General features: G+C 39.8%; 1 protein-coding gene across 1 annotated transcript in view; it reads right to left on the reverse strand.

Annotated features, from left to right (window-relative positions):
- Positions 1-6,440: 6,440 nt before the first annotated feature.
- Positions 6,441-23,654, reverse strand: part of Pappa (pappalysin 1) — a 188,462-nt gene continuing 171,248 nt past the window's right edge. Inside the window, 3 exon segments of the mRNA XM_032902919.1 lie at positions 6,441-6,548; positions 17,083-17,181; positions 22,012-22,083. Of these exon segments, the coding sequence (XP_032758810.1) occupies positions 6,441-6,548; positions 17,083-17,181; positions 22,012-22,083 (279 nt within the window).

A 23,654-nucleotide genomic window follows, 5' to 3' on the forward strand; every position in this document is an offset into this window, starting at 1 on the left:
AAAATGATACCTCTCTCCCCCTGCAACCATGACCTGTCAATAGCTCTTTAGGGAGAGAGGCATCATAACCAGCCCCTCAGTCCCTGATCCGTGATGTAATGTTGAAGGACCAGATTTCTGCAGGGTATGTGCAGTATCAACCTGGGTAGTGAGCTTAGGATTACAAGGACAGGGTTACACCCAGAACACAGGGTGTATTCCTTTTTTGTTGTTTGTTTGTTTGTTTTGTTTTTTGTTTGTTATGAAAATAAAAATTATTCTCAGAGTATATTGTTCAAGACAGAGTCCAAATAGTAGTATATAAGGACACGGAGTATATGCTTTAGTGCCATAGAATGGAAATATATTACAATGTATAATAATGTTTGCCAGGTTTTGCATGTACAAAATATAGATACTTTTCAGGAATTATATAGAGGACTTGATATATATATTGAATTCAATTTCATGCTTTTTTATTGATTTTTTAAATTATAAGCTCACATGTTATTGCATGGGTGTGTGTTCCTGTGTGTTTGAGCGTGTTTGTGTGCACACGCATGACCATTCTATATATCTCTATAGCAGTCAAAAACCACACAACAACATGCTGAATCAGACAAGCTATTATATATTTTCATAATATAGAACTTTAAGGTATAGTAATCAACAGTGGCAAAATATTTGTCTTTGATATTAGTTGTGTGTGTGTGTGTGTGTGTGTGTGTGTGTGTGTATGTGTGTGTCAGATCTAACCTGTAATTGAGACCAGAGAAAACAGTATGGAAACACCAATCCATGAGAAGAGCTTAAAAAATACCATGAACAGAAAAATATGTTTGAGTATTTAAAACCGTATAGAAAAAATAAATTAGATGAACCATCGTGTAAATATAAATTAAAAAAGATGACATTCTTAATAAATAAAGTTAACTATTTACATTTTTATATATTGCTGAAAGACTTAACTTAGATCCATAAAAACACATAAACGGGAAAAATAAAACCCAAAACAAGAGCAGCACATTTCTGCGCGTGAGGTACAGGAAGAAGGTTAGGGTTGTATTTAGTTTTTGCTGTTTACTTTGCTTTAATCTTTCTTTTCTCTCTCTTTCTTCCTTTCTTTCATTTTTTGTTTCTTTTTATTTCTTTGTTTGTTTTACAGTAGACCAGTAGAATTCTCATGAGAACAGATTCTAAGCACTTCAATGAAAAGTCATATTTTTTGGTTGCTTCCAGAAGATGCTAAACAGATTCTAACATCATAATAATTAGAAATACCCTCAATAATTACGACAGTAATAAAAAGGTATAATATGATACATAAATATGGAAGAGCAGTTTGTAATATGAATACATTTTCTCTAGACGAGATCACAGTTTTGTAAATATTACATTTAAGTATATATATACACACATATATGTACAGCTATATATACATGTGCATATATATGTAAATTTTTATTTATATATAATATCTTTATATAGATAGATATCTGCAGAAAGGTTATTGATTATAGAGACCCAAGAAAGCAACTCAATAATTGTTCAAAGTTCTCCTCACTAGCTGCTGGTGTGAAGTTGAAGAAGCCCAACTTGCACTCAGGATGTTATCTCTTCTCTTAATGAAGCCTGTGATGTGGAAACTAAGTCTGAGAAGTGAGGATTCTGTTGAAGAAGAGATGTCAGACCTTCTTAGTCTGTAACTTGGAAATGCCTCCACCCCCAATCTTAGCATTCCTAGCTAGATGACAGTAGACTGACTTTTATACTGTAGGAAGCCATTGGATTTTGATCAAATCATTGGATTGGTAAATGCCAGAATAATGGAGGGAAATCTTATCCGAAGAGTAAACTATTCCCCAGTACACTCACTTAAGGTGGATGGCAATCCAGACCCTCCAGCTTTGTGCCTTGAAATGTCATTCAAGCACTCCCTGTCTCTGAAAAGGGCAGTGAGCCTGTACGTTTTTAAAAAAAAAAAAAAAAAAAGAGGGGGGGAAAAACTATGGATTTTGCATCAGGCTGTGTCTCCTATAGATTGGACAGTCCGTTTAAAATCCTCAGGGCATCATGATCCTCCCACTGTGAGGTAGGTAAGTAGCAGTATCCCCATTTTTCAGCTAGAGAAACTGAGGCAAATGTGGAGGCAATTAGATAACTTATCCAAGAACACCGAGTGAATTGATGGCTGCAGGCAAGCATTCTGGGGCTTTGGGCCAGACACATCAACTTCTATCTTGATCATTATTACGTTGCTTTTACAGAGGAAATGATAGCTAGGAATTTGGAAAACTTGAATAAATCAAAAAAGAGGCATTAGTTCTCTGTATTACCTGTTTACTTGGTTTGATCCTTTCTCAGTATTCAATGGGATCACCTGCCTGGTCATGGAGCAGCTCTGAAGAACAGAGCTATGCAGTGTGGTTCTGAGTGCAGTCTTTAGGGAGCTCAGGGCTATACTGGCCAATACAAATATCTTATAGTGTAAAAAAGGACAAAGACACAGTTTCTATCCTTAATAGTTGGTAACTATCAATAGCAACCCTCCCCATTCCCCTCTACCATAGACAGTCACCAAAGAAATGAACCAAATGCTTAGCTGACAACAACTCAAGGGAGAAAATGCTTTACTTCCTGGACCTACCACAATGTTCAGAAAGGGTTAGTCAGAGCCATAGAATCCCACTCTACATCTTCTAGAGAAATCTCTATGTCATCTCTACCTACTCAGTCTACAGAATAGTCTCCTCCAGGAAGCATAAAAACAGGGTTCATATTCTTAGACTTTAATCATGCATTTTAGTCCCTTGTAATCACTTTGTCTTCTATTAATTTCAATTTTTACAGCTTTGTCACCTTCAGTTCCTTCTATTTATTTTCTCACTTGAAGTAGTTTCAGGAAAAACAACCACACAAACACACACAGAGACTCACACATAGAGACACACAGATACACACAGACTCTCTCTCTCTCTCTCTCTCTCTCTCTCTCTCTCTCTCACACACACACACACACACACACACACACACACACACACACACTCAGAAACAGCTAATATGACTGCTTTCCTTCCTGTTCTTTTCTTTTCTTTCACGTCTTTTTCTATTTGTTTCTTTTTTAAAAAATCCACACAGGTAAGACCTTTAACAAATTGACAGTTACAACCAAGTTAAAGCAAACCTGGAAGGGAGGTAGCTGAAATCTGTCCCAAAGAATTATTTTCAACAAATAGCATTTAAGCATTGGCCAACGTGGGAATGAGACCGAGAATGGTCTCGGCGATGGCCCAGTGAGCTAAGGCCAAGAGCAGCAGCTGATTCCCTCCTTCTCCAAAGGCCTGCTATTTAAGACCTTTAATCTCTCCTTTACTTTACACCCCACTTCACCTACCCACACTGCTTCCCAAGGACTGACTGACTTCCCACACTGACTTCCCTCACGGGGCTGTTGGCACAAAATCTAGGGGGTAATGCAAGTCCTCTGGGCAGACAGTGTGTTGCGGTTTGGAACAGTTTCCCAGATGGGGCTCAGAGAACTGTCCATCTCATCTCGACTTCCTTGCTGCTAACCGACTTCTACTGCTTCAGCTGCAGAACTCTCAAGCGCTTTAGGGCCCCTAAGCTGTGGATGTACAATAGTGCTTCAGACCGCCTCCTCCTGATTATCCCATTGTCCAAAACAGATGACTGAGGAGATGTGACAAGGAATTTATTCTCAGGAAGAAAATGAAACTGGGAATCAGTGCACTGCAAAAATACAGCTGACTGTCCTGCACTAAGGTCTGAGAAGACCTTATGAATTACACATCCCTTGTGGGCATGAGGCAAGCTACCAATTGGGTAGTCTCTTTTATCTATTAGGCTCAGCAAATATGAATTTGTTCTTAACAGGCTTGAATGGTAATAAGGAAGAAACTGGATGGGACTCTTCCTGGAAAGCACCCACCCCCCAATTCAGTCTATGAATCTTAATAGAGGAGCCAGCCTCCAGGAATCTTTGCCCAGCTGTAGAGTATAAGAACAGATGACAGGGAGACCCAAGATAGAGTTGGATAAAGATTGACTGGAAGAAGTTTCATGTGGTTTTCTTGGCTTCTATAACCCTCCTATTGATAATGTTATCTTTGGGTCTTTGGAAATTTCTGGGTTACTTATCAGGAGGGATAGCTCTGTCACCATTCTTTTGCTTGTTCCTTCTAAGCCGACACAGCACATCTGAGCAAGAGAGGGACCTGAAGGGTTGACAAAAGTTTGAGGATCTTGGAGAGATGATCATAATCAGGCCAGTACTCCAAAAGATTGTTCTTATACTTTGCTATAGATTGGTCTGAAAATCCCAAGGGGAAATGCCCTATGTATAAATGAGATATGCTTTTGGAGGAGCTGAAGTGCTTGACCACAGCATTGGTGGCCACTTTTCCACTCTAGACTTCAACCTCAGAGGCTAAAGGACAGGACAAGATGCATAATATAAGCACTGTATCCATATTTATGGGTACCCGTGCAAAAACACCTTGATACATTTCTTGATATTATGGACCACAGATGGTCAATAGGTACCTTTTCAAGTTCTTGATCAGCAGGAAAAAGTTTTAATCACAATATGAAAACACAGTTGGCAAAGTTACTGTTGTTCCTAGTAGAAAAAGGGATATGATAGATTAACAATTAATGCTGGGCTGGCATTTTGCATTCTGTCCCAGACTTTGCTTTTATTGGCTATCTCCACTAGACTTGAGATCAGTTGATATGCTATCACCTTTGTTATATAATTCATTTAGATCCTCGCATAGCATTGCTTCCTTCTCCACCTTTCATAAATTATTTCAAAGTTAGCTATTCTATCCATATTATTCTTTATTAATCTCTTCCCATATTAATCCAGAGTGTATATATAGGTAACTGAAAAGGTGCAGAAAAAAAAAAGGCCCTGCATACATTGCTGGCTTCCATAGGCAATTAACTCATTTCCTCTTAACTTTTAAAGACTAAATATGGGAGTGGAAGGAGTGGTGCCCAGCAATGGATGTAGAAATATGTCCTAACATCTGAAAAATTATGTGGAAAATATGATGGCTATTTTGGGTGCTCAGTCTGGATCTGAAGGGCTTCCTTTCCATATTCCTTTAGTATATAGTCTACATTGCCAATATCCAAGATGTTTCAAAACTGGATCTGCTGGGAGTAATAGAATAGTCTGAAGACCAAAGCTTGTTCTAGCCTAGAAAGCTAGGAAGACTGGGATAAGGACAATAACTCAAGTTCTTGCTATTCCAACAGTCTCTGGGTAGCTCCAGCATTCCCAAGTTTAACACTGTTCCACTCGATTAGAAAAATCTAACACTGGCTTAGACATACTGGACTTTCAGAAAGGGCTCCAGCATCTGGCATCCCGCAACTCTTTTCCAAAATGAAAAGTCTACTCATGAAAGACTTAAGCCCATGAATGTTTTTCTTTTCTTGTGGATGGGCCAAGAGGTGAGGAACTGTGAGAAAATATGAATCACTTTTGAGGCAGTCTACTTGGTTATATGGAGTCGGTTCTAACCTAGTCCTACCATCTTAGGGCACTCAATGTATTTGGACAGAGCAGCAGGAAGAGTAGCAGCAAATGTGGTCCCAAGGTAAGATCTGAAAAATGGGTGGGATCTGGAAGGGGTATGAAGACCTCAAGTCTCAAGCAGGGAGCTGATAGAATACCTTAATTCTGCAGTCCTACACCATTTCCAGCTCAGCCTTGCACCCTGGTGTTGGGACAAAACCCCCATGGCAGCAAAAATATTGGTGAGCTTTGCACACCTTGGAATATTTACCATTTGGGGAGCCATAGTTCCCTAGAAGGTTGGTGACTACAACCATTTTACCTCCAATCCCACAGCACTACACAATGATGTAACATCCTACATATTCTGAGCCTCACATTCTGAGATTGGCTTTTCAGTACTTGGGCTTAGTTTCTATAACCCACTTCTCCCAAGGGCTGTGTTCACTGGGAGCTTGGGAAATGAAAGATTGATTTTTTTTCATTTTGTTCATTTTTTCCAGTTCTTTTTTCTACTCAGTTTCCAAAACTACCCTCACACAGACATTAGTATGGGTGTGTATGCATGCCTGTGTACTAACCACAGATGTGCATACTCCTTGATACACACACAATTTCGTTGTTTGGGGCTGTGGTCATGTGAAAAATGGAAAGAACTTTCAGAGGCTCTGGGACTACATGCTGTGTGTGCAATCCATCTTAGATTACAGGATAGTATTCCACTCCATCATTCAACATGGTGAGACTCGGTTCATTGCCCCACAGTTGGTCCTTCCTGGGTGAAATTAAAGGCAGACCGGTTGGGTGCTAAGGATCCCTGGTGTGGAGAGGCCTTTTCATTGAGCAGCAGACTGTGAAATCAATACCAGAGGGATGCGTGTCCTGGCGTTGGGAAATCTTTGACACCTGTCTTTCCTTAGCCATGGCTATATCCACGAAGGTCTTTCCGGCTGTGTTCTTGGGCTTCAGGGTCCCGACAGGCGCAGTCATCTTGTAGGTCACAGGACATAGGAAAGGGAGTGACCTGCAGAGAGAAAATCAAGAATGAATCAGAGACTTTGTTCTGATTTTCAGATTGGTAGTAAAAAGGAATGGGGGTAGTTAGTAGATTTGAAAAATAAATTCAAGTTCAAATCACAGTTCTAATTTTAGATAGCATCACAATAACTGTTTCCCATAACACAAGAGTCATTAACATGGCAGATTACATTTGCAAAAGTACCTCTGTCAGGGAATGTACTTTTCAGATAAGAAATTACTGATTCTGAGTCACTTTTACAAGTCTCTACTAATCAACTTTTTATCAATGATGAAACTGAAACCAAGAAAGGGACACTATTTTCTTCAAAGAAAATGATCCATCTGCTACTTAAAGAATGACAAACCACTTCTGTCTGCACGTTAGAAGAAACTGAGTAAGCTTCATGGTCTGAGCAACAGGAGTAAAGATTGTAATGAGTACTAATGCAGCCTGTTAGGATAATTGTACTGTGAATTATCTAACAAGTAGAACTTCTGTGATGAACACATTAAAATAAACGATGAGAACAGATTGTTGAAAAGAACAACGTTTTCTATACATAGTGGCATATCTGGTTTGAGGAGGCAAAATAAAATCAAAAGAATGCATAAGACAATTGTGCAGGACCTTGGATGGGGCCTGAAGTCCTGAGCAAGGAGCATTTTACATAAAAGTTTTGAATTAAATTTTGGGAGGACCTTTCTTGGAAACAGATTTTAGCATAAGACAAAGTGCAAGGCCAAAGTTCCATTTCCAGTCCGTCCCTTCATGTGTTCTGTGACCTTGGGCTGGCTGGCCTTTCTAGAAAGTGGTAGGAAAAGCCCAACAGAGCAAGTGTCTGCCCTATCCGGCACATGATCCATCTTTCCACAGATTGCAGTACAGTCCCTGCTGGAGTCCCAGCCTGAACTAACACAAGTCGATTGCACCGTATTGCATCATGACATTTGCTTATAACTTTCCCCAGAGGGTCCCCCATCTGCGCAGATGGATTTAATGACCTCATTCGCCTCCTGCCTAGGCAGGGTCTCCAAGTGCTCACGATTGTCTCTGAGAGCATCTTTCTCTCCCTTATTATTATGTACTTGTAGACTAATTCATTCTCTCTCTCTCTCTCTCTCTCTCTCTCTCTCTCTCTCTCATCTCTTCTCTCTTACCTCCATAACTATTAAACTCTATTCAACTTGAACTATTTGTAATAATTTAAATTTAAGTATTCACCTTAGCCCCTCTCACCCAGCTCAGGGAAAACCTCGAATATGTTACAATTTCTGGAGCCTTAGCAACTCATTAATTAAATAAGAACAGTGGAAATACAACCTTATATCTCTTGACACTGTGATAAAGGATATATAAAATAGCTTATGAAAATTATCTAGCATGGGGCTTGATAAACTGTGATCAATTATATAGACATATATTCATGTACATACATTACACATATACTAATACATCATTGTATTAATTAATACAATTAATCAATACATTAATATAATTCATTACTACTGAGATAGGGTCAATAGTGTTCTGTATTATTTTCTTCGAGCCTAAGCCACAGAAAGCATGAGTTACTCTGTATTTGCTCCATGGCTCACTACCATGTCTATGATATCTCTTTGTATTTCATTTCAATTTACAGGGACTTGGAGCTGGTCAGTTTCAATCTTTCCCCCACTTAGCACCTGTTTTAACCTTTACACACACCTCCTTTTCATTCTTTGGGACATTTAAATTCTAGCCTCTAAGAATTTGCAGCAAAACAAAACAAACAAAACCAAACAAAAAAATTTTTTCAAGCATTCCTCCTAGTCAGACTTCTTTTCCACAGCCTCTCCATCTTTAGGAGAATGTTAGAACTGGAAATTTACAAAGAGAAATCTTCTCTCCATGATGGAGAAGGTAAATAAGGATCTGAGACAAACTCCAATTGTTGATCTAGTCTGGAAAGGACCACACTGGCAGCCCTAAGGCCCAGACTACATGTCTTTGCTTCATGCTCACTGAACAGTTTGGGCAGATTCTCCCTCTGCCATAGTCCATACTTTCAACATGCATAAAGCAGAGATCGAAAGAGTAGCAATACGTGCTGTCATATGGTAGTGAGGAGAAAACATGAGGAATCACACAGAAGCCCCCAGAACATGGCCCAACACACAGGGTATAAGGATGTACTCAGTGAGGACTAAGATATACAGAGTCAGACTTTTCTCTCACATATGCCACCATCTTCCCCGCCTCCTGTCACCTTCTTGCCACTTCCACCCAGACGTTGTCTTCAATTTGTCCATCCTTCACCCCATCTTTCTCCTGGCCTCGCTCCAATTCTGTACTTAAAACCTTCCCGTTACCTCTATTGGCTTCTCTATACTCTCCATGAACCTCTTTCCCATCGAGCTCTGTTTCACCGGGGCAACTTAGTATCTGTGACCCACACATCTGAGTATTTGGCAAATTCTGACTCTTAGAAGAAAATCACTCCACTCAAAGCTCAAGGCCTGATGTCATTCGAGCACTATATGGTTCTCATGCCTTACCTGTACCTTTTCTCGCACCTTCTCTGTGGTGTATTTACTTATACAGTTTTTAAGCAGTCCATTTTTTCTCATATTTAAGACTTTAGCATTTCAATTTCTTCCGTCCTAACTGTTCTTCCACATATCTTATCTAAAGTCTAATCCCCCTTTTCTTTAGTCTTAGGATATCATAGCATATTATTTTTACACTCTTACTACGCAGAATAGCTTCTTGTTTGTGTGCGTCTGCTCAGCCTGCGAAGGAGGAGGGGCTGGTGTTGAACTGAATCTTAGCCAAGCAGTAGCCTTGAGTAGCTTCATCAGTGGCTGACACATGAATGCACAAACAGATCACCAGCACGTCATGGAGTTTCCTGATTTGTATAGCAAGCATTGATCTTTATAATCTATCATTCTATATGCCTGAAAATATTTCTCAGTATCGAAAAATAGGAAAGCAAACCCTGTCCAGAAATAAAAGAATAAAAATTAAATTATATAGCTCCCCTCTCTCTCTCTCTCTCTCTCTCTCTCTCTCTCTCTCTCTCTCTCTCTCTCTCTCTCTCTGTGTGTGTGTGTGTGTGTTGTGTGTTGTCTTGAGCCTTTTACTGGCTAGTCCAGCTTTCTCCCTCTGAGCTACCCATACCTCTTGTCTAGGAACTAGAAACAATTTTACCAACAAACTCTGCCTTGCCTGGTTCTTTTCCTACACTCTTTAGTACCTTTAACTCCTCCAAAGTCATTGGCAGGCAGAGCTCTGGCACCAGCTGATTCTCACACTGGTCTGGTTATGTTTGAAAGAGACTTCTATTCTCTATCCTAGCAAGGACAACCCTGGGAGTTTTAACATTCCTTAAACAGGCACATCTGGAAGTAAACAGTAGGGAATATAATTAGAATATGATAAAGAAGTTTGGAATTATAGACTCCCGATGAGAGATGGTGCTTTCAAAAAGTCTCCACAATGTTCTGGTGAGGAGTCAGTGAAATTAGCTTCTCTCCAAACCAGCTTGTAGACCTTTGTCCCTTATGTTGAACCTAGCCCTAAGCTACTCTCAACCTGCATTATCTCATTCTGTGCTTCCCAGCAACCCTAATAAGGTAGCTATTCTTACTACCCCGGTCTTATACCTTAGAGGAAACTAAGATGCAAAGAAGTGAGTCACTAGCTGGCAGGTGGCCAGGAACATGCATCTGTGCTTATCATTATTTCTCAGTGCCATGCCCATGCCCCCCAAAAGCAAGAACAGGAGTCAAACTCATCTCAATGCAGAGGAAGATCCCTAAGCATGGGAACAAGAACCACAGTTCAATATAGTAAGAACTACAAGCCTAATTTCCAGTCTTTGAATCCCTATGTAGATTCCCTTGTGTGTTTCCTCCCATGAAAATCTGCCACACACCAGGGTGACCAGATAATATTTAAAGATGTCCAAAAACCATGTAGCTATGCTGTCCTATGCCAGACTCTGTTAACAATGCTGAATCAAGGAGGGAAGGGAGGATTCTCTCTCTTTCCCTCTTGGCTAGTGGATGGTGCTCAGACCTGGGATTTCTCCATCTGGGTCAGCTGCCCATGTTTACCCCTTCATCTATGGGTGTGCATGGCTTAGGAATGCAGCTTGGGCAAATGTACCACAAAGCTCTGGCTGTGACTCTTGTCTTAGACTGGGAGACAGGCAAGGGCTAGATTCTGACTCATACTCAACAGGGAGGTAGCAGGCAAAATGTGAGTGTGTGTGTATGTGTGTGTGTGTGTGTGTGTGTGTGTGTGTGTGTGTGTGTGTGTGTGTGTTAAAGAAACCAGAGGTATCTTTTGCTGACAGTCTGAAAGCTTTAGTTCTGCTACCCCACAGCAAGGTACCTATGCTATGGCACCTTGGGTCAGTCACTGTGTGTCCCTGAGTCTCAGAGGCAGTATAGTGTACATATAAATAGTTAACAATCCCAGTAGGCACATACAAACAACATGGTTCTTGGGAGTGGGATAGATACAGTGCCTGATACAATTCAATGAATGGAAAGAGTGGAGTGCTCAATTGTGGGTAAATTATTCATGATTGAGTAACACTGTACATAGGTATAAGGAGGAAAAGTGCTGGTAGAGAGGGAAGGAGAACTTAGGTGTGAGCTCTTGCCCTGTAATTGACTTAAGGTATGCTTTCTTTTCTGAGCCCCAGGCTCTCTTTCAGTAAAAATGGAGGTAATAAGAGTTGTATCAAGAGAAATTCCTTTCCACAAAGTATGAAACCCAGGAAAAAGACATTCAGAACGGTCTGTGTTGGATACATGATGGTGATAATGATCATGATGGTTCTGGTCATGGTGCTGGTGAATATGGGTCATGTCAATGCTGGCATTGATAGGAACATGCTGAAGACAATGGAGGCAATGAATGATAGTGACAATAGTGACAGTGACAGTGAAGATAACTTTTTGAGGAAGCATGATTGGATTCCCTCACAGGAACAAATTAAAAGTCCTTTCGGTGTCTTATCCACAGGAATATGTCATGGCCAATCTTGAATGGGAGGGGGACAGAAACACCTTTGGTATCTGTGATTACCAGCCATGAAATGGTTGGGATTTTCTGTTTAGCAAGCTGCTTGTGTTCTGCTACTAATCCTTTCAGCTTGGCATATTGCGTCTTCTAAGGAGCATTCCTGGCTCCTCTAAGCTGGTGCGATGTTTGCAATCCTTGCTGTACTTCCCTATTACCTTTGGAGGCTGATCAGACAGACTGGCTTAAGTTGTAAAATCCTTATCCCTCTAGGCTTCTTTCTTCCTCCTCTGTGCTCTTATCTGGCTCTGTAAAGCAAGAAGTGACTTCCTTCACACTTTCCCTAATTGATATCTGGGTTCTGATATAGTCTGTGCCCTCTGCCAAAGACACTTTCTTCCCTTCACCCTGTGCCTGCTTCTCTCTTAAACCTTTCACCTTAGGCCTTATGGAAGTAATGTCTCATCTATGAATCCTTGTTAATACACCCTATTTGCTATATTATCACCAACACATTAAGTTACTAAAATTAACTTACTAAAATTAACTTACTAAAATTATTACATATTTTTTATTATTCAAACAATGAGAGCAGCCATCGTGGACAGCTGCTTTGTACTCAAGGCTTGTGGCTCCAACAAGAATAATAAGCCAATACCATAAGAAGCAGAAGCCTGCCTACCTCTCCCTGTCTACCTCATGTTACAAGGTGTCCGGGGGTTGGGGTGGGAATTGAGTAAGTCCTGTTATCAAAGTTTCTAGTATTTCTTTTGTATGCCAACATGGCCCAGGATATTGTACAGAGTGGATGTTGGTAAAGGCTGGAATATACACAGTGGATGTTGGTAAAGGCTGGAATATACACAGTGGATGTTGGTAAAGGCTGGTATATACACAGTGGATGTTGGTAAAGGCTGGTATATACACAGTGGATGTTGGTAAAGGCTGGTATATATACAGAAGAGGAAGACCAGAAGAAGTTCACAGATGTAACAATGAGCCAAGTAAGTAGCAAGCCCTAGCTCAGGGAAGTCTATCTTAACCAGTGTCCGGAGTGTATGGTTATGTATAAAGGAAGACACTTGCTAGAAGTGAAAATGGAAGATGCTTTGACGAGTCACAAGCCCATTGAAAAATGGTCATGAAGGTTAGAGGCTGGTGATATGTTTATTAAAATCATTGACCTGTATCTCAGATCTGCTCACTCCTGGCTGGATTACACAAGACTTTCTAAGTCCAAGTTTCATCAATATTTGCAACAGAGTTCCTGTACTAGCGACATGAAATACCAGGGGAAAGCAGTTACCACTGTGCATGACAATGAGACAACTGTCATTAAATCTCTAGACATGGGGGATCCTAATCCCACATAGATCTCTGTGACCTTGTCCTCACATTTGACCTGAAAGAATCTGTTTTCGTCCTTGATGGACAGTTCGGGAAACACAAAAGAGATTCCTGCCAAAATTCATTGCGTAGCAAGTGCTCAGCGGGCACATGCTTCTGTCTGTAACATCCTTCGTGGATCAGTTTCTTACTATCAGGCTGCGTGATCACAGAAAGAAAATTTCCCATGATAGAGGCCAAGGGTATGGGTGAGAATAAAATAGACATAACAAGTAAGTAAGGTCAGAAACATAAAATCAAGAAAGCTTCTTCTGTCCAGTAAGAGGTTTCTTACTGTGGAAGCTGGAGAAAGAAACAGAAATTTGCTCCTGTCCCGTGTATACACAGAATAATCCCCAAGCTGGGCATCCTGGGGTGTCAGGGATTACCTAGGCAACACTGTTTCTGGGAGAGCTGCTTTTGTGTGCCACAGGGAGGGTCCCCCACCCAAGTTCTCTGGCAGCCTTGGAACGCCATAAAACGTCTGTAGCCTAAACTGAGAGAGCCATGCCCAGGTGCACTGAGAACAAGGCCCTATTCACAGGTACTTTCGCCTCTGAGACTCAGCCCTGTGCAGAAGAACGAGCAGAACCTGTGAGTCACACAGAACTTGATTTCAATTTGGACTTTGCCAATCATTGGTCAAATGAACTTGGGCAAGCCTCATAATTATTTGGAGTCCAAGTCAGTTTGTCTCTTCTGTACAGGTAATATTGACCTGTCAGTGTTGACATGGGGATTAAAAATGAGTCTTGGCTCAATATTTTATATCTGCAACATAAATACAAGAGAAGGGAAGGGCAGTGTAGATGAGAGAAATACAGAGTAATCTGTACAGAAGTCTCAAAATTCAGCAAAAGGGAAGTCCAGGAGAGGGTCTGGTCTGTGAGGTGATTTACATACATGTTTGCTATTCTTGGATTGTTGGTTTGTGTTTTGTTTTGTTTTACTTCTTATAATCCTCTTCAAACCAGTCTAGTGAGAGTAGCTGGGTGTATACAAAGGATGCTTCAAGGTGAGGCTTGAAGCTTATTTAGAAGGTACACTGGGCAATCTAAAAGGGAAGATGTGTGATGTTAATATAAGATACTTTCCCTCTTCTTTCTGGAGTTCACACTTTGAGAAGTGTTGAGCACGAGTTTACGAACTATGACAATGTCACACATGCCCCGAGAAAGTCAATTAGCCTCTATAATACATCCTCTTGGTCATAGAACCCGACCTTTCTGTCCCAAACCATATTCTCCTTCCCTGAGACACCCCTCCTCCTTAGAGCTAAAGATACATACATAGGGAACTTTTATCCCCAAAGTCCTAAATCATTCACAAAGACAACTGGATGAGCTGTCACTGTGTCACTGATTTTCATTAGGCCCTCTAACAGACAAGTCTTACAAGCATAAAGTTGTATCCATCTAGTCTTACTGTTCATACACAGTCTGGTCCAGAGAAGAGGCTCAGTGGACAATCATCTCACTGGGAAAAGAAAGTCTGAACACATGCAATATTCTGCTTGATCCAGAAGGATAGAGAAGCAGAAAGCAGAAGATGTGAATGGGGGAAAAATCTCAGACTATAGGACCCTGCAGAGTGATGTTCTTGGAGATGTACCCAACTCAGGAACATAGAACCAAATGATGACTTACACACACACACACACACACACACACACACACACACACACACACACACACACCCGCGCTTAGTAAATTACTATAACAACTTGGAGTCTACATGTAAACTTCCATCATATTACTTCGCCTCTCCACAACACATTCTTGTAAAAACAGTAATACATTAAAGAAGGCTCCCAAATAGTTTTATGATATTTTAGTTTATAAATTATAATAGCATAAAATTATTTTAATCAGGGGCACTGTTTGACTAACTTGTGAGCTTAATCAGGGTTGAAATTCTTAAGAAATTGCTACTGAAAATAAAACGACACCCTACATTATTTAAAAGAAAACCCAGAGTACTCTGATGGGCTACAATATGAATTATGATAGGTTATATTCACTGGAAGCAGACATCAAGACACTTAAAACTGCTTACACCTTCAATTCCGGTCATTTCAGTCCGAGAAATGATTTTGTGAAGGAACAATTGGAGCTCTGAAAGTACTTACACGCACAAAGAAATGAACATAACTCAAAAGTTCATGACAAGAGTTAAAATAAATTGTTACGTAGCTCAAATGCTGTACATCTCAATCGACTAATAAACATCAACAGAGAAAAAATATGCCTGAAATGTTAGACCATTTGTGTGTATAAATTTTCCTGTGCCAAATAAACAGAAGTTAGAACCAAAACTGAGAATGCACTGATTCACAGAGATATACATACCTTTATACTTATAAAATATGTAAAAATATGTAAAAAAAAAAACAAAGGCAAAAGAACAAAAAGGGGGCAGTGTCATTTTCTTCAATGGTATAACCATTGGTAAGTTACCCTTGCTGCAGTAAATAACCCCCACCCAGGCTCAGATAAGAAATCATACCAAAAAAATGAAGCTAGAAAGTAGAAGCTGGACATGTTCAAAAGGAAGGGTTTCAGTGGGAGATGAGGAGAGAAGAGTAAAAAAAAAAATAGAATTCATTATAGCAATATATGAAACAAACAAGAAAAATGTTTAGTACAAAAAGTAACCATGATTTTCTTCAGGGTGAAGGATATTAATTATATTCTTCTTTTCTTTCCACACTTCCCAAAGAGTAAGATATATATTATTCCACTATTAAGACACAAGTCATAAAATTTATCAACAGGAAATTGCTTTTATTCTCCTATATTAAGTAGAAAGCATGTATCTTCAGTCTTTTAGCAATAGTACAAAACCAAAACCACAAAAGGTCAGGCATTTTGCGAAAATACTGCCCACTTGGGACTGAATGGATTCCAGAGAACCCCAGCATTCTTATTTGTCAGCCATTAACAGCTCTCTGATTTGAGTATGTGCTCAGCAGTCTCTAAAATGTGAGGCCTGAGCCTGTTTTGTAAAACAACTCTCATAAGGTTGTAAGAATAGCCGACGGTTTATGTTGGCAGTCAGAAAGCTTGCATCATTTCCTCTGTTATCTGGCCCAAATCACCCACCTTCTGGCCTCAGTGTCCCAGTAATGAAATGGGGAGATTGTGTGGGATAATCTCTGAGTCTTTGACTATCATTTAGATTCTTTTCTTTTCTAGTGATTCAGTTCACAGTTCTTTATGATGGAATATTTGAGAAAATCATCTCTGAGATGGAAAAACCTGTCTCATGTTATAGATGGCTTCAAGCACCAGATCATTTCTTCTCCACGGTTACATGACTGTTTTTCAGCTCTGGGTGCCCAGGTGTCTCACCCTTTTCAAAAGTGAAGCCCCAAATTCTCGTCTTAGCTCTTCTCAGGAAGTTAGCAGAGGTGATCACCACTTTTTATGGTAGCTGATAAGCATCTTGTCCTAATGTTCCTGTTTTAGTACAAATAATTGAGCCCCTGGATGTGGGTAATGCCAAGGGAAGAAAATGATGTCCAAGTCCTCTTCCCACATGTAGACAAGGCCCTTCATAGACCTCCTATTTTACAGGCGTAAAGACAAAATAGATACTAGAGTGCTCAGAGGGCATAGATAGTCTAGTTGCCGGTGTCCTGTGTTGGCTTACCTTACACTTTGGATATATCATTTAAAATATATATTCTCTCTAGAATTTACAAGCTACCCACTTGCTTTAAATGATGTTTTCCTTACCATCTCCTTGTCCCTTCCCTTGTTGTTGTGGCATAGTTACTGCACACACGGAAGAGCCTCCTGTTTCCAGTCTTCTCTTAAAGTGCGAGTTGTCTTTTACTTAATTGCTTCTGCAACCTGACACTTAGCTTTGAGGACCAACTCTGCAAAGTCCAGCTAGCCCCCAGTACATGATAGCAACTTCACTACTAAGTAAAGGAATAATCATCATCATCATTATCATTATCATCATCATCATCATCATCATCATCATCATAAAAAAATCTAGAGTGATATCAAGCCTGAAGACAGAGCAAGAACATGGCCACAGCAACAAGTCATCTACCGTGTAGATAAAACCTTAGTCAGTAGGCTGGAGAGCTCCTGAGGGGGCAGGTATGAGGAGGCTAAAGTTGACATACCTTTTTGGTCTTTACTGTGGAGGTGCAGCAGTCCCCACCATCATAGTTGCAGAAGGCTCGATTGTTGATGGCATCACAGTAATTGTCTCCCATGAATGGCTATAAAAGGGAAGAGAAGCAAGGAGGAAATGAGGCTATGTTATTATCCTGGCATGACAGGGAGCTGCTCTCAGCACTTCACTGAGGCCTCTATGGCTGTCTGGCAGTCTCTCTTCTTTTTACAAATCTTCATCATCAGCCAACTTGGCTTTCAATCCCAACAACCCCTTGGGTACGTTTTACTTTTTACCATTTATAAACATTTTTATGTGCCATATTTTTCCTTGCTGGAATATGATGATGCCGAGAAATATATTTTGTTTGCTGTAGTATGAAAATTAAAACAGTGTTCTCTCTCTCTCTCTCTCTCTCTCTCTCTCTCTCTCTCTCTTTTCTTCCTCCTGTGCTTTCTTCCTCCCTTTCTGTCTTTCTTTCACTCTGAATTAGAAGGTACATTTTACTTTAAGACAATAAAATCTGGCTGTATATCTCTTGAATGATTTATAGGCAGACAAATGAGAAATCTGGATGTAACCTATTAGAATTACAGACATAAAAATTAAGGATTCATAAGGATTAGGCTCAAGATGGTGTGTATTAATTCTCTAAAAGCAATACAGATCTACTCAGGGTTTTAAGCCTTTGAAGGTCTATTTTTACATTTCCTCAAAACATATGAAGCCCCCATCACTATCCCCACTTCATAAGCTAACACCTGGAGAGTAGGGGTAAAAAGGAACTTGGTCAAAATCATGCTGGCAAAAAAAAAAAAAAAGTCAGGATCTAAACTTGTCTTTTTCCCTAATTCCCCTACCCATTCTATAGTGTTCTAGTTCATAGTAATGTATTTTCTTCAATCAATTCTAAACATTTTTGTTTCTCCAAAAATGAGAGAAAGAAGACAAAGATCTTTGCTGTTCTGAATTCTGAGGGCCTGAGGAAATCTAAAGACTTTCTTTGATGGCACCCACAAACATTAATGTGCACACACACACATGAATGTGCATGTGCGTGTGCATGTGCATGTTTGTGTGTGTGTGTGTGTGTGTGTGTGTGTGTGTTTCCTCACTCCAATCATCAACACATCATCACAACATCATGTGTCTGTTTAAGTGTTTATGATGGCAAGAGACTGTAAGTCCGTAAAAACATGAGCAGTATTAATTTCATCTGTGTCTCCCAATCATCTAGAAGCCTGATTAGAGTTAATAGTGTAAGAATCATGTCATCCCGAGACTGGTTCATCTCAGAACACTGCCATTGATTCACCTGTGGCCACTCTTCTTCCCATTGTGACTGGCTCTGAGGCGAATCAAGCTCACAAGGAATCTAGTCTGTGTTGCATGACTGGCTTTTGCATATGTGCTCCAAATTCTCATTCATCCAGCCTTTCTGCCTGCAATGCTGTATGTTAAATTCCTGTTTCCTTATTTCCCACTTGGAGTGTAAAAAACCACTGTTGAGCTCATATATGTATGAGAACTCTCTCTCTCTCTCTCTCTCTCTCTCTCTCTCTCTCTCTCTCACACACACACACACACACACACACACACTCACACACACACACACACTCACACACACACACACTCACACACACATGGCTTCAAGTTGAGAAATGACTCTACCATGTAACTTCCACTTCAAACAGATTGTTACATTCATATTCAACAACAAAACAGAAGCCCTTTTCCATTTGAATTCTTCTGCAGATAATCTGTGGACAGAGTACTAAAGGTAAATCACCGTCCCTTTCTTAAAATGAATAAAACTGGATTGGATAGGAGGAGTTGACTTTCTGCATGAGGTTTCTTCCCTTGGTGCCCTTTCCTGTAACCATAATCATCTATCTATCTATCTATCTATCTATCTATCTATCTATCTATCTATCTATCTATCTATCCATCCATCCATCAATCCATCCATCCGCTCTTTCTTCTATCCATGTACCCTACCCAGCCAGATCAAAACTTTATGAAAGAAAATGTCATTAATCAAATAGTCACTTGATGCTATTATAGCAAAGCATTGACCTTGTCTGAGGTTGTTCAGTGAAAATGTCCTGGGAGAAATGACGTTTAAACGGAGATCATAATCATATATAAGAGTTTATTAGTTGGAGTAGGAAGGAATATTTTTAAGAGACAGGAAACAACCTGAAAAAGATTGCTGAATATAGTTCTATCCCACATCCAGTTGGTACTTTGAATAATAATGCATTGAAAAAAAATCCTTCAGAATATAGCTCAAAAATCATCTCTACCCCCTTTTTGCTTTTTCTAGCAGGCTCTGAATGCTCTAGGTTCCCACATTTTCTTGTACTCATTTTACACATAGGATGGTCCATAATGTTAAATTTTATCTTTTTCTTCTTTATTATCACTGTAAAATTTTAACAGATTTGCTATAAGTCTTCTGGTTTCATACCCCAATTTTCTACAAAAATGCCTGGAAACTCACACAAAAATTTATCAAGTATAATGATCAATAAAAAGTTAGCAAATGGTGCATGTTGGGTGAATATATGAGGAACAAAAGATCACAGGTGACTTGCTATCATAGCTGACATAGCTGCTATTTTTAACTTGTGTGAAACTGTGTGTACACAGAACTTTGAACAGTGACTGACCATGTAATGACCTTAAATAGACTTTGAATAAATGAGCGTAACATTGACTAGGACTCAGTTGTGAGCAGAAGGGTGATACTCAGAGGTCCTGTCTGTACCTTGACTTACTCTAGACACTTAAGGCTTAATATCTCACTACTGGTCCCAGCATTTCTTTCTCTTCTGGGCATCCTTTTATCCTTAAATAAGACACAGAGTATTAGCTCTAAACCGAGAAGGAGAGAAGATGAGGGGTAAGGGCGATAAGCATCACTGTCAGGGTTCAGTGCCCAGCAGTGATAGAGGGTCTTTGGCCTCAATGCTGAGTCAAAGGAGAGATCAAATTCTGCTGTCACACTGAATGGTCAGACTGCCAACTCAGCATAATAAGTGCTCAGATAACTAAAGATGCCTCTCCCAAAAACACAGCACTGATTCAGAGACATGAAAAGAAGTAATGGGGACAAGGCCATGGCCATATTTTGTCATTCTGAATGAAGCCTGAAGGAATGGGAGTTCTTGAGGACTATGATGCTGCCTACCCTGAAAAATATATACATGATTACTAGCCACAGCAGGAAGAAACTTGTGGTCTTGAATGTTTTGTGATGCTTATAGGAAATCACTATAAGCAGGCAATAGACAGAAAGGAAGAAAAGCAGCAGACTAGCAGGCAGAGTATTTGGACTCATGTTTTTATTCCGTGACTACCATGCCATACAAATATATACCAGTCTATTCATCTCCGACTCTAATTTTCCTGTTTATGTAGCAGTCCAGTAGAGCCAGGTCATGTTAAGAATATTCTCAGCTTTGGAGTTCCACCAAATTCTCCTGGAAATAGTTGCCTGGGTCTGTTTCCTCATTTTTCAATAATTATTTGGTTTAGACGATCACTTTATTTAAAGAGTAATTCCGGTTCACACAGATTTTTGTAGGACATTATCGAGGTCCTCTATGTGAAGTCTGAGACTACAGAGCTTTGATATCCATTCGGGAGTGGTTGTGAGACTCCTTTCCAGCTCTATCTGAGGATTCTGGGAGCACCTGTTTCTTTCTACACCTTTGTTAGGGACACTATGTTGTATCTTCTCAGGAAGGGTCAAATTGATGCAGAGAAACAGCTTTGGTTTCCTTGCAATCCTTTCCTCACGAACACACCTGCATCCCAAGAACTGGCCTATTGACCTCCATCCCGAAACTGTCGCTAGTACAGCTAGCTTTCCACAATTCCAAGGCTGAAAAATGGCTTAACTGGGAAGTCAACAACTTTGAGGGTCAGAAAGGATCTTCTACTTGAACTCAAAGGTTCAGTTAAAAGTGACCAGATTGTTTCTGGTACTGAAGGATTAGTAAATGACTAAGGTATGGAAACAGACAGAACTCACCTGGAAGCAAGGAAATGGAAATTAAAAGAAAAATGACCTCACGTGGCATTATACAAGCTAAATGATGTATTGCTATTAGAGTACCTGCTATACTATTTCTGTTACATAAATATGGTTTCTGTTTCTTATTGCCTTATACACACATGCACAGGTTGTGAGGGAGTATGCATGTGTACTTGTGCACGAAAGCCTGGCACTGATGTCACATATAGTTTTCAATTCCTCTCTACCTCGCTTACTTTAGTAAGAGTCAGGTCTCTCACTAAACCTCAAGTTCACTGTAATGTTTGACTGGCTGGCTTCATGCTCCTGGATCTACTGCCCTGATGCTATGATTAAAAGTATATACTACACTGCCTGATGTATTTTGTGCTTTTTTTTTTTTTTTTTTTTTTTTTTTTTTTTTTTTTTTTTTTTTTTTTTTTTTTTTTTTTTTTTTTTTTTTTTTTTTTTTTTTTTTTTTTTTTTTTTTTTTTTTTTTTTTTTTTTTTTTTTTTTTTTTTTTTTTTTTTTTTTTGAGTGCTGGATCTGAACTCATGTCCTCAAGCTTGCATATTAATCACATTTCTGGTTGACCATCTTACTATCTGCTATGTTCCAGTAATATTTAGCTATAAGCTATGCGGAAAGAAAAGCTCGCCTTGGACTCTCAGAACTCGCTTTGTTGTTTTGTGCGTGTGTGTGTGTGTGTGTGTGTGTGTGTGTGTGTGTGTGTTTCTTCATACCTCCCTATTCTATCTGTAGAATGAGTAATGATACTTCTGCTTCACCTAACAATGAGAGCAATTCAACTAAGTGTGCACACTGCTTAGTTGGTGTAGTGAATTGTAACCATCAAAATGAACACAACACTGTAAGTATTTCTTTGAGGCTGAGACGTCTCTTCTTGTGACTCACCTCACAGCCTTTGACACAGTGGATCTGAGCAGGGTAGGGATACCACTGGAGACCAGCAGTGCAGACAATCCTCTGCGGAGAGATGGAGAAAAGGATCAGGTGGGTTTGGGATTGGAAGGGAACCAACTTTCATTGGCAGCACATTAAACCACCTCATTTCTTTTGGACTATCCAAATTCTGACCTCACCCTGGTATTTACATGAAGAAGTTGCCCAGGTACTTGCAATAACAGAAGCCCTAAGATTAACATAATATTTGTATTCACTGTATGTGTCATGGTTCTTTATTGCTGTGGCAGGAATAAGAGTTAAGGAGAAGCAGACTTGTGGGGAAGGAAACACAAGCAGAAAAGCCTTTCCGAAAACTCCTGTTTGACCTTTGGCTTATGTATGCGTGTACATTTGTGACTGTAGTAGAGATGTTAGAAAAAAAAGTAGAGAATAAGGCTTCTCCCAGTATAAGCTCCTTCTCTCCCAACAACCTGAGGATCATTTTCTTTTTATTGGAACTTGTAGAATCCCTCTCCATTAAGAGGACAGATTCATCCACTCTGTTTTCAATTCTAATGAATCCAAGTATCTGAGTGCAGGACTGTGATTTTGAATCTGAAGAGGAAGCGTCTCCAATGATGCTACTGTATCATATAATTATCTGAGAACAGCAGGGCTAGCTCAAGAATGAGGGACCGATTGTTGTGGAGCTTCACGTAGCCTACGAACCTTCTTGCTATCATGTTCTGCTGACAACTCCCTGAAGCCGCACACACTTTTGTTTCCCAGAGAACTGGGGCTTCTTCACTGAAATACCTGTCCCACTTTGGCATTTGAAGAATCTTTACCTGTCCTCTAAATATCTCCACATATCACATCCTCCGTGGTGCTTTTCACGACCACGTCAGACAGAACACACTCACACTCACACACAAGTACACATACACACATGGACATACACACTCACACACCTGTGTGTGCACATATGAAATGGTGTATTGTTTTAGAACTAATAACTACAATGATGATAATAACATTTAAAGTATATTGAGTGCATTCTTGTCATTAATTACTTTGTGTATTATCTTATTTATTTCTTGCTACCAAGCTGTGAGGTAGGCATTAATCTTGTGTTATAGTACCATAAGCTTCCTAAGTTCCATAACTGTTAAGTGGGGGAATCCAGCATTTGACAACACCGATTGTTCCAGAAATGATTTAACTTATCACATAAAGTCCAATGTGACAATATTTTATAACATAGATGAACAATGAAACAGAAAACCAAAAGGATGAGATGGTGACCAGAATAGAACAATCATAAAAATCCTAAATATCCCTTTTAAAATTTCCCATATAAGCTTCTCTTTTCATGTAGCTTTACAATTGTTTCTTTAAGAAAATGAAATATGTGCTTGTTTACAGAGCTAAAGTTAGCTATGGCTTGGACCAGCCATGTGAGTATGGAAGTTATATGTATGGGCAGAGATTGCTTTCCTGGATGAGTGCCAGTTGATTAATTTAATTAAGAAATGAGCAGTCACATGGGCCAGAAAGTGGGAAATGCATGTGACCGTCCTATTTTCCCCCTGAGGGCAGACTTACATGAGAGCCAAAGTGTAATTAGTTTCTTGGCGTGCTTCTAACAGCGG

Source organism: Rattus rattus, chromosome 1, assembly GCF_011064425.1.
Source record: "Rattus rattus isolate New Zealand chromosome 1, Rrattus_CSIRO_v1, whole genome shotgun sequence".
In the NCBI taxonomy this organism is placed as follows: domain Eukaryota; kingdom Metazoa; phylum Chordata; class Mammalia; order Rodentia; family Muridae; genus Rattus; species Rattus rattus.